Source organism: Gekko japonicus, unplaced genomic scaffold (assembly GCF_001447785.1).
Source record: "Gekko japonicus isolate JY-2015 unplaced genomic scaffold, Gekko_japonicus_V1.1 scaffold2023, whole genome shotgun sequence".
Lineage (NCBI taxonomy): Eukaryota > Metazoa > Chordata > Lepidosauria > Squamata > Gekkonidae > Gekko > Gekko japonicus.
The window spans coordinates 253676-264814 of record NW_015168715.1 but is presented as its reverse complement, the minus strand read 5'-3'; the positions used below and the strand labels follow the sequence as shown (position 1 = coordinate 264814).

The following is an 11139-nucleotide window of genomic DNA, read 5'->3' as shown; positions in this document are numbered from 1 at the left end:
TTCCCTGTTACATAGGGCCTTTAAAAAAAAGGGTATTTGGAGGCTTAGAAGGAAAACAGGGTTCTAATGTTCTCAGTTGCACAACCCAGCCTCTCCACTCTGCATAAATTCATTTTAGAGAAGCTTTTAAAAACAAAAAAAACCCAAAACAAACCCCTTGGCTACTGGTGAATATGCATTTGACACTGGACTTCTACAGCAAAGAACAACACTCTTTGCCTTGAAGATGCACTGATGGGACCTTTTCCAAGATAGATGCTGGCAAGCTGCCCGTTTCTGTCATGGCAGGGAAATCTGAGATGTTGCTTAGCCACTGATCCCTTGATAATGTCTAGCTGCTGTGAACCAAAGATCTAAAATTCAAGAGAAGAGCTCAGAGAGAAGTTACAGTTAATACAGTACTTTCTTCATCTTCCTGATTTGGACGCAGGTTTTTTAAAAAATAAGTCTCTACGCTTTTTTCCCCCTTTATGCGCTGACCAAGGTATTTAAGCAGTTTAAACATTTAAGGCTTTTCAGCAGCCTCTTAACTGTATTAATAAAAGGTGATGTGCAAAAACACTGCCATAACCCCAACATAACCCAGTTTAGGTAATGTCAAACTGCTGTCAAGTGGAAGTAGTTCAAAGAACAGCAAGCTTAGGTAGGAAATGGTGCCACGTTGCCTTTCTCCTCTTCTTTCTCTTCCCCTTGGAAAGTAGCCCTGCCTAGCTGTTTTTCTTTCTGTGGGACTCAAATCAGAAGCAGTCTTTGCGGGTGGGGGGGGGGAGAGGAAGGAACCCTTGGAAGAAAAGCAGCTTCTATTGGGCAGGAGCACTGATGCTTCTTTTGCTTTGTTCCCCTTTCCCTGCTTCATAGTAAACTGGTCAGCTGGTTCTGGCACATTTTGCATCTAGACTTTGAAGCTCCTAAGTTAGCTGCTCCTTCCACTGTGACTTTCAGTACTGGAAATAGTATTTGTATATTTTGTATGCTTCCAGATAGAATCATGTTTTAGGTTTGAGCATTTTTGAAAGGTAGACGTAAGAAATCCAGTGTACCCAGTATATGTATCCCACATCTTAGTGGAAGTATTTCACATAAAGACTGAACCTCTAGTTAAATAAGTTTTAATGGTTATTTATGGCTTCAGAATGAAAAAAAACAAACATAATTCTCAGTACAGCAAGCTTTTAGATGGCGACTTACTTTAAGTGAGCTACTAACATCTTTACATAGGGTTGCCAACTCCAGGATGAGAGATTCCTGGGGGTTTGAGGATGGAGCCTGGGGAGGGTAGCCTTTATGCAGGGGAGGGACTTCAGTGGGGTAGAATGCCATAGAGTCCATCCTCTGAAGCTGCCATTTTATTCAGGGGTGCTCATCTCTGTAGTCTGAAGATCATTTGTAATTCTGAGAGATTTTGGGGCTTCACCTGGAGGCTGGCAACCTTCCCTTTATATGAAGAATCCTAGAGGTGCTTAATGGAATGGCTGCTGAATGGAAAGTATAATTGCTTTGCCTGTTTAGGCTTTCTGGGTTACATATTTATAAGTTGTTCTTGTCTAGTCTTCTCCAGCCACAACTGTTACATCTCCCAATTCCACCCCAGCAAAAAGTATTGATACATCTCCTCCAGTTGATCTCTTTGCAACGTCTTCTACATCAGCTCCAGTCAGGTTAGTTGAAGAGTAAATGAAACAATTTCCTGTAAAAATAATTAAAGAGCTTTGACAGTGGAGGGAAATGCCTTTTCCAGGGATGCTAAGCCACCTCCCCATCTTTCATACAGTTTCAAACAGTTATTGGAATAGCTTAAGCCTGCTTTTTGGCAAATGTGCCACAGGATATTGCAAGATAATGCGTACGGAGCACTTTGAGCACTGAAATACACAAATGTGTGCCAAATCCAAAGTGTATATGAGTACAACTATAGTCTGTGGAAATAATCTCACACACTGATTTGTCTTGGCTCATAAGATATGGAAGAGGCAGGAGAGGCCCTCATGCTCCTTGTCTCAGCATGGCATAAAACTCTCAGGTCCATGCCACAGGTATTATTTGCTGTTTGATTATCAACTTATTAAAGAAATGGAGATCACAGCTGTAGCAAAATAAGTACTTGAAGATGTCCATTTGTTAACCCTTCTGAATGATTGTACAAGGCTGGAAGTGGATTGGCAGCTGACATCTGTGCCTTTTGTTCTAAAGGCTTTTCTGATCTCTTCATAATAGTGCTTCCAAATCCTCCAGCGATCTTCTAGACCTTCAGCCAGACTTCACATCAAGTACTGCACAAGCAGCTGCCGCAGCACCTGCAGGTGCAACTTCATGGGGAGGTAAAAAGTTTTCTGTTCTGTAAACGCATTTGCAAAATGACACCAGTCCTGAGCAATGACTGCCCCTCCCCCCATTTAAGGGAGCAAACATAAATATTGAGGCTCTGCTCCTTTGGGGGAACATGCTTACAGTGACCATTCTGTAGGTTCATGTCTTTCAGCTTTTCTACTAAAAATGTATCGACATCGCACTCTAGGAGAGATTTCAGAATGTTTAGAAAATAGGCCCTGGCTCCATGACTGTGTACATGCATGAATAATTCTACTAGAAAGAGTCAGTACATGGCAAACTAGGATTTTAAACTAATTGTAGTAAAAACTGGGATTTATTTTTGTTTTAAACTCATTGTAGTAATGAGAGTGCTGTGGTGGCTCAGGGGTTAAGATGCTGAGCTGCAGACCGGAAGGTCTGTAGCTTGGCAGTTCAAGACCTTAGTGCCACATGACGAAATGAACTCCCATCTCTGGCCCCAGCTCCTGCCAGCCTAGCAGTTCGAAAGCAAGAAATTGCAAATAGATGAATAGGTACTTCTTCACTGGGAAGGTAACAGCATTCTGTGCGCCTCGGCGTTTAGTCATGCCAGCCACATGACCATGGAGAAGTCTTCGGACAGCGCTGGCTCTTCGGCTTTGAAATGGAGATGAGCACTGCCCCCTAGAGTTGGACTCGACTGGCTTTTGAGCAAGGGAAACCTTTACCTTTTTAGTAATAAGGATGAGGAAAAGGTAACTTTGTTTTTTGAATGATTACTGATTTCATATGTAAGGTTTAAAAAAAGCCCCAGAAGTGTATGTTCTCTCTACTGTGACATCATGACATGTGGAACTGCTGTGACCAGTGAGAGACTGGGGCTTTGATAGAAGGCCTCTGCCATATCTGAGCAGGGATGGAAGGAGACCCTGCAGCCTTCCCAGTGCTGGTCATAGGGTTACATTAGAGCCAGGGGGTGGTCCACCCAGCGCTTTTTTACTACTACTGCCCTGCTTCATAGGCCACCTCTGGGAAGCATCATTTTTTTTAAGGAAAGCCATACAAAGCCAGAATCGTATTCCAGTAGTGGAAGTATTCAGGCTAATGCATCTCACTTCTTGACACTCTTAATTTGGGGGTCCTACTAGCAAAACTGAACAGTGTATCAGAAGAAATCTTATCATGCTAGTTATTTTCACTGTTCCTTAAGTTTTGAAAGTGGTTCAAAGACACATATATGTTATAATAGCAGTAGTTACCAGGCAAGCACTGTTAAAAGTCACATGCAGCAAATATATCTTTATAGAATTTTGAAGATTTTTCTGTTTTGTTTATTTTAAAGAAAAGTGTAAGTTTCTCAGTGTTTAAGTAGAATCAGTAAACTGAGATTAGCACCCTGTATTGCAGCTCATTTTTTAAAAAGTTAATTCTTTTTAATTTTTTTTAAAGTTAAAATTGTAAGTGCTATTTGAGAGTCCAGTATATTTTTTAAAGCTTTTATTCTGGCAAGCAGGCAAGTGATTGAGTCTATGGCTCAATCAAAGTGGTTCTCCATTTCTGCTAGTCAGCATCTCCATTAGAGTAATAAAACGCTGATCTGCAATGTGTTCTCATTCTATGTGTGACTTGTCCTTTAACAGCGGCACTGTATTCCCTGCTGTGTTGGGCTTTAATTCTGTCCCTCAATAGAAGGAATGTGACTTTTAGAACTTGAATGCCTTAAATTGGTATTAAATATGCAGTAGTATGGAACCATAGTGAAGGTTGCCAGTATTCTCGAAAAACTTTCTAATACTTTCCAAGAACATTAACCCTTGGAATACATGAGAACCTAAAAAGGAGGTATAGACTTTTGGATAGTATTTGTGCTCACAGGTTCCTTCAGTCCATTCAGTTAATCATTGGGGGTGGTATCTTGGTCAGCTGCATGCCTTCCTTTGTTGGTTGAAACCAGCAGCAGATTTCCACTAACAGGAGGAAGGGTACCATTTTTGTCAATTTTCTCCTTAAACTCCTAGTTTATACCACATGCTGTTCCTTAGGGTCCCTGGTCTCCCAAGAACAGAATTTTGGCGAGCATTTCAGGCTATAGTGGGATAGGGTATGCAAGGAAATCACATTCCACTCATGGAACTATTTTCTTTCAGCTGAAGTTATCTGTGGATGGAACTCACCAAGTTAAACATTCCCCCCCACACACACACACTGATTCTTGGAAATCTGTACCTAACAGAATGTCCAGTGCAGCCTGCTAGATGTGTGTTGTGTTCTGTAACCACATTGTTTTTGCTGTCTGCCTGGGACTGTAAAATCAAGGTTTCCATCAAATGCCTAATGAGCCACAATACATGCCTGTTGGGTGTGTTTCACTTGATGAGTTGCCGACTGGATAACATTTTCTCAGATGTGACAGTAATCCATCCACAGCAGCAAACTTTTTCTTTCCTCTTCTGTGAACTTTTCCTTTCCTCCACCATCCAGTGTTACGTACCAAATTAAGTTTCCCCATGAACTGTCTTCCACATCAGAGCATCTGCCTTTTGCATACAGAGTTGTGCATTTGTGAAAGGCTGTGACAGCAGAGATAGTAAAGTGGCTGTAGGAAGAAAACGTGTTGGCACCTACATTTTTTTTCACATGCCCATTCAGTGCTTTCCCTCCCGAACTTTAAATAGAAAATTACACCTGTCTGTTGCTGTAGTAGAAAACATGAGAACTTCAGAAAATTCCTATGGTAGCAATATGTGCACTATTCTTTCTAGCCTTGCTGAAAAATTGTTCCTGATAACAGTACTGGGGAGTACTATTTGACATTTCCATCGTGGTTGAATATTTGTTGCCTTTCCCCACACCATAGGAAAAATAGGATGGGTATACAGCCATACTTGCCAGGTGCTTCAGCAACATCTTAAGGTCTTTTCCAGCATCAGAATGTAACAAATATAAAGTGCTAGCCTGGGATCAATACACTGTCTCCATTTGATGAATGGAAATGGGGGTAATGCATTTTCTACAGTGTAAGAGGAGTGGACTTGAAAACATGAAACATACACATCTAGAAAGCAATCCTAAGCATGTCTACTCAGACGTAAGTGACATTAAGTCACGTTTCATTCACTAGGACTTACTCCCAGAAAAGTGCTCTTAGGACTGCATCTCTAGTCATTGAAAAGGTAAAGTATGTGACCTGGACCGATTCACTAAAAAGTTCACAAAATGATAAGGGGTTGTTTGAAGTTGAGGTATGTATGTAGATGGAATATAGGTTTTGTCCAGGATTTTTTAAAAAAATGTTATTTATAAAAGTCTAAATGAGCATTCATGTTCTGGACCTGTGATACGCTTGCATTTGAAGACAAAAAGAGATTTCTAAAGATGTTCTTCTAAAGATGTTTTATACAATGGGTAATAGAAGAAGAAGAGATTGGATTTAGACCCCGCCCTTCCTTTAGAAATGAAATTGACTATATGGGTTTGGTCCAGACAGCCCCATAACACCTTTGAATCTAAGGGTAGCTTCTGTCATTAGGAATCATAAAAATGGAGCAAAACAGGTCTTTAGATGACATGGCTAGCTGCATGTAACAACAAGGCAATAAGTATTTAGTTCCGGAGAAATAACTATGTCTGTAAAGTGGGCATGAGCAAGCAGTTTGTCATATGTGTGTTGTCACTTGCTGCAAATAAATCTGGAAATTTACTGAGGTATTACTAAAGTTGTGGTAGAAAAACTTCTTAACTACTTTGATACAGTAACCTATCTATTTCCAATGTTTTGTTACATATGAAATTCTTTAGCTAAAAATGTAACTGTAAATGATCTTGTAAAATCTGTGGCTGCTTAGCCTGTGGATGAATTTGTGGGAATGAGGCAACTATGTCTAATTTGTTTAACATGGAGGAGGGATTGATCTTCAGACATATCTAGATCACTTGCCTGAAATATTCAGGTAGACAGTGCAAACTTAAAATATAAACCAGAGAAAAATCCATTTGCTTCAGTAGTATTCAAGATGCTCTTATGTGGATGACTCCATTGCATTCAGCATTGATACCCATTTAGAAATGCACTGTATCACAGCTGTGCATATAAACAGAGGGCATGTTCTTTCTGAAGACACTGTGCTGTCTATAAATGATGGTTTAAAGGCATTTATTGGTGATGGCTTTTATTAGAAGAAAAAAGATGAAAACTATTCTATCAGTGGTCTTTACAAAGTTGCACTTGTCTCAGTAAGCACTTCAATTCATTAAAAAGTTCAATAACGTTTGCTGCCAACTGGATTAGGAATTATTATTCATGATATTACTTTATGTCTCTTTGAGTATAATTGTGGCAGAAAGCAGCAGTGTCTTAAATCTTGGTAGTAAAAAATGAAAAGGCATATAAACTAGGAATTGTATAAAATGATCTTAACTCTTTAAAGGTGAATGTGCTTAAATGAAGCTTTTGTAGTGATAGGTTTGGAGAAGTCTCAAGCACTTAAGAAGTCTTTGTTTTTAGGAGCTTTGGAAAAGGAAAGCAGACTGCATCATATAAAACCATATGCAAGGTACCTGTGGCATGTCTGGATTTAGAGCAGCATCCTGTTGACTGAAACTAGCCCCCCTTGGCAGAGAATGACTTCTGGATAGCATGCATGTTGACTCTGGCAGTTCTATTTAACTCTCTTGTTTCTTTACATTGCTGTCTTCTAATGGACAATGTTGCAGACCTTTTGGGAGAGGGTGAGTAATGCTTGATTTCTAAACCAATTCTCTGATTTGAGAATTGTTAATACTTAACTAGCCTAGTCTCTCTAGTCTTTTTCGGCAATTTAGTGTTCGTTGGTATTTTCCCTCTTTCCTCTTCTGCTTACTGTTTCCGTTTAATCTTTATATATGGACACATGTAGACAGTTTGGCTGCGCTTTCCAGCGTTACTTCTGAGCCACAGATTTCAGACCCATTTGCACCAGAACCCAGTCCAGCTGCTACTGCTTCAACTACTGAAATAGCCTCTGCTTCTGCTACAACTACAGCTGGTGCTGCTGCTTCTGAAGTGGATCTCTTTGGAGGTTAGTTTGGCTGTTTGGCATTTCTTTCTAGTTTTGACACTCACCAGCGGGGGTGGGGGAGAGAGAGAGAGCACTGTTAGAACCATCCAGTAGTCTTGCTGGACAAAATGTGGGGCTCATGGTTAACTATAAGCTTCCGTAGAGGCCAATGCACCGATTTAAATTTTCAAGAGAGAATCATTCCTGGGAGTTAGTCTCCATGGAAATATTTTGTGTGACTTTCATATTTCAGTTCTTTCTTTTATGTACCATAAATTCTAATCTGTCCTGAAGCATAGTTTATGGGAAGAAGTTTCACTCGTATTAATGCACTGCATTTTCCCATGTGCGGAATTCACAGAACCCATATTGCTCTAGGGACGAAAAGTGTTATGACTTGATCCAGTTGCCCTTGAGTTGGCATACTCAGGGAGTTAATTAAAATATGTGTATCATTGTGCAACAGTCAGTCTCTCCTGTGAGCTAGATTCTCTTTTCAGCTAAGTGGTATAGCTACTTACTTCTGTAATGCGCACTCTTCCAGAATGATCGCGGGGCCAGTAAAGGCCGAGAATGGAGCATCCAGATTTAAAGTGCAAGGCATTAGGAGAGAAATGCTGAAATATATTTCCCATATTATGAGAAAGCGCAATAGAAATATTTTTAAAACAATTATTGAAAAAAGGGTTGCAGTATCAAAATTAAGAGTTATTAAATTAGCATTAAAATCACCTAAGCAAGAAAAAGGGTTAACTGAAAATCCAGGTAGATAAGACTCAGCTGCTCTCAGCTACAGCTGTATAAAGCTCAAGTGAGATTGGGGCTGTGTGGGGAGGCCAGAGACGGTTTTAACCCTTGCAATCCCACTTGGTTGTGTTAATTGGAACTACTGCCCCCTTGACACTGTTGTTAGATTTCCAAATGGAAACCAATTTTTAGTTAGCAAAAACATGTCTGCTCTTCTTTCATGCCCCAGATCCAAAATGAGCCTTCAGATAGCTGAAACTGAGCTTTCAACGATAACGTTGAAATCTGTGACTGCATTCTCACTTCAGTTTGACTCTAAAACAAAAGCAATTAACTAGGAAAGGATCAGAACCCAACAAAACTGATAAATTGATTAAGGGCATGAGAAAATAAACTGCCTTCTGTCTACATGCCCACAACAAAGGCACTAGGTGGACCTCTCTGACCTGGGAATCAAGTTGCCTGGTCTCTGTAATTCAGCCTTTCCTCTGAATTATACGGCATACTTCTTTCAAAATGTGTAGTATGCCTTATTGGGTCTAACAGAGGGATATGATCTAATTTGCTCAGACTTTCCACAGTTCACAGTTTGGTTAACGCCATGCCAAAATAAGGAGTGTAAACTTTTAATTTAATGTAACATTTATTATCTACAGAGCTTTCAATATTCATTTTCTTTTTTCTTCAGCTATTCATTCCTCTCCATATACACAGCTTACTTTCCCCCTAATATACATAGAATATGAGATGCTTGTGGAGTATGTTCCACAAACTCCTAACTGAAAGATAAGGAGAGCCTGAAATGTTGCAAGTTGCTTTTCTTTGCTTCTTCAGAAAAGGATGGCTTCTTCCTCAGTGGAATAATAGACTTAAAATAGTGGCTCTGCACAGAAATCTAAAACCTTCATCAGACGATGAAATGGAATTACATATCATAGTTGTATATATAGGAGTAGTTTGTTAAATTAGCATGCAAAATAGTGAGGACACTTTTTTAGCAGATCAAAAGAATGACAGGCTTAGTTCCTGGTTATCATCTCTTTTGGTTCAGCTGGGGGGGTGGGGAGAACAACACAGGTAATAAATATGTTAGAACTGGAGATTGATGTGCCCTAATTTGTGAGAATCCCGTCCTTGGACCCCATCCATCTCCTTTCAAACTCACACCTTGAATAAAACTTTGTTGGTCTTAAAGGTGCCATTGGACAAAGTAGAACTTTGTTCTGCTACAGGCTTGAATTATTTTCATACTTCTGACTGAGGAATTACTGTTCTGTGAAGGATTTTAGGGATTCTCAACAGAATTCTCAGTATTCTAACTACCCTGTGACACCAAGATAATCTACTCAGAGGTTATAAATAAGTTAGGCTAAGAGAACAGCGATATTATCAGAAAAGAGTGATTGAAAAGAGAAGACAAGGCTATAAAATTCTGTGTCCATGAGATAAAAAATTCTAGAGGAACAGTGAATAACTAGAAAATACAAAGTAGGACACCAAAGAACAGCTTCATAAATTGCAGCCCAGCATAGTGCTTCACATAGAGGACAATGATTTATGCCAGTATTATCTGTTGGCTTGATCACATGGTGGCCGAATCTACATATGCATTTTAGAATCAGCTTGGTGCCGCTGTTATCCCATGTAGTTTAGAACTGCTGCGCCTCTGCTTTTAAGTTAGCATTAGGGGAGCTGTCCACTTTGTCTTTTTTTCAGTTCCCCAATCACAATCTATTGTTCATCACTAGATGGCCCCTGGGGGTTACTGGAGTGTTCTGGGACTGGAATGAGAGGCCCCACAGTGGAATGGTAGCCCCTGGGGTTAGCAGGAGTATTCTGGGACTGGAATAACCGGCTCCAGAGTGGAATGACAGCCCAGGGGATAGGAGATGTGTCCTGGGACTGTAATGATAAGTCTGGCATTCCAGTTCCATGACACTCCTCTTACTCCAAGGGGATGTCATTCCACCATTGGGCCTGTCATGCCACTCCCAGAACACAACTGCTATCCCCAGGGGCTGTCATTCCACTCTGGGGCCAGTCATTCCAGTCCCAGAACACATCTGCTACCCCCAGGGACTGTTATTCCACTCCGTGATCTCTCATTCTAGTCAAAGAACACTCCTGCTACCCCCAGGGGCTGTCATTCCGCTCTGGGGCCTGTAATTCCAGTTCCAGAACACTCCTGCTACCCTCCCCCCCCGGGCTGTCATTCCACTCCGGAGCCTGTCATTCCATTCCCAGAACACTTCTGTCACTCCCAGGAGTTACCGCCTAGTTTATTGTGCGCCACCAGTTGGAATTATTTAAGAATTAGCAGAGCAACGGCTCAAAAATGTCTGCATTAGGTTGACAGCGCAACGAAACCAGAAAGGAGGGGTTAGAGCAGCAAAGAACAGCATTCATTAAACCAGTGCGGAGCAGCTATGACAATGGAGTCACTACCAGAGGGCAGGAGACATGCAGACACTAATTTTTATATTGGCACTGCCAGCATGAAACTGGATGCAAATGTAGACAGTTTGTTGGGGGACGGGAGCGAAAATGTCAGGAAACCGGCAAGAAACACACATGTGGATTTGACCGGTGACTCTACACACCGGTACCAGTAGCTGCCAGGAACATGTTGTTCTGATGGGGACACACTTCATATTATTGCATTGTCACCTAGCTCTACCCTAAAACCATGATCACATGGTCAGAATCTCATACATATTGCAAACTGAGTAGTATGTCGCCTCCAAAGTAGTTTTTGGCAACTTCTGCATGGTGGTCTGTTTGTGTGAAGTGGCGTTGTTTGGGGAGAAAGGAATGTGCCTTTTGGGACTCCTTGCTGAAGCCCTACTTTGCAACTGTGGTGAATATCTTGGTTACCTGTTGTGGTCCATTTGAGCCACAGCAGTTTCACTGGCACTGAAAACCTTGCACTTAAAGTAGGGTTGCCAGGTCCCCCTGGTCACCAGTGGGGGGATGGGGGAGTAGGGTTGCCAGATCCAGATTAGGAAATTTCTTGGAGATTTGGGGGTGGAGTGTGGGGAGGACAGGAAAATCAGCATGGTACGATGCC

At 41.1% G+C, this 11139-nt stretch overlaps 1 protein-coding gene across 1 annotated transcript in view; it reads left to right on the top strand.

The window, feature by feature from the left end:
- SNAP91 (synaptosome associated protein 91kDa) overlaps positions 1 to 11139 on the top strand; it is a gene marked incomplete at its 5' end in the record, with an annotated part of 85293 nt that overhangs the window by 47506 nt on the left and 26648 nt on the right. Inside the window, 4 exons of the mRNA XM_015415564.1 lie at positions 1549 to 1658; positions 2215 to 2318; positions 7003 to 7017; positions 7185 to 7346. Coding sequence (XP_015271050.1) covers positions 1549 to 1658; positions 2215 to 2318; positions 7003 to 7017; positions 7185 to 7346 — 391 coding nt within the window. The remainder of the gene's footprint in view (positions 1 to 1548; positions 1659 to 2214; positions 2319 to 7002; positions 7018 to 7184; positions 7347 to 11139) is intronic.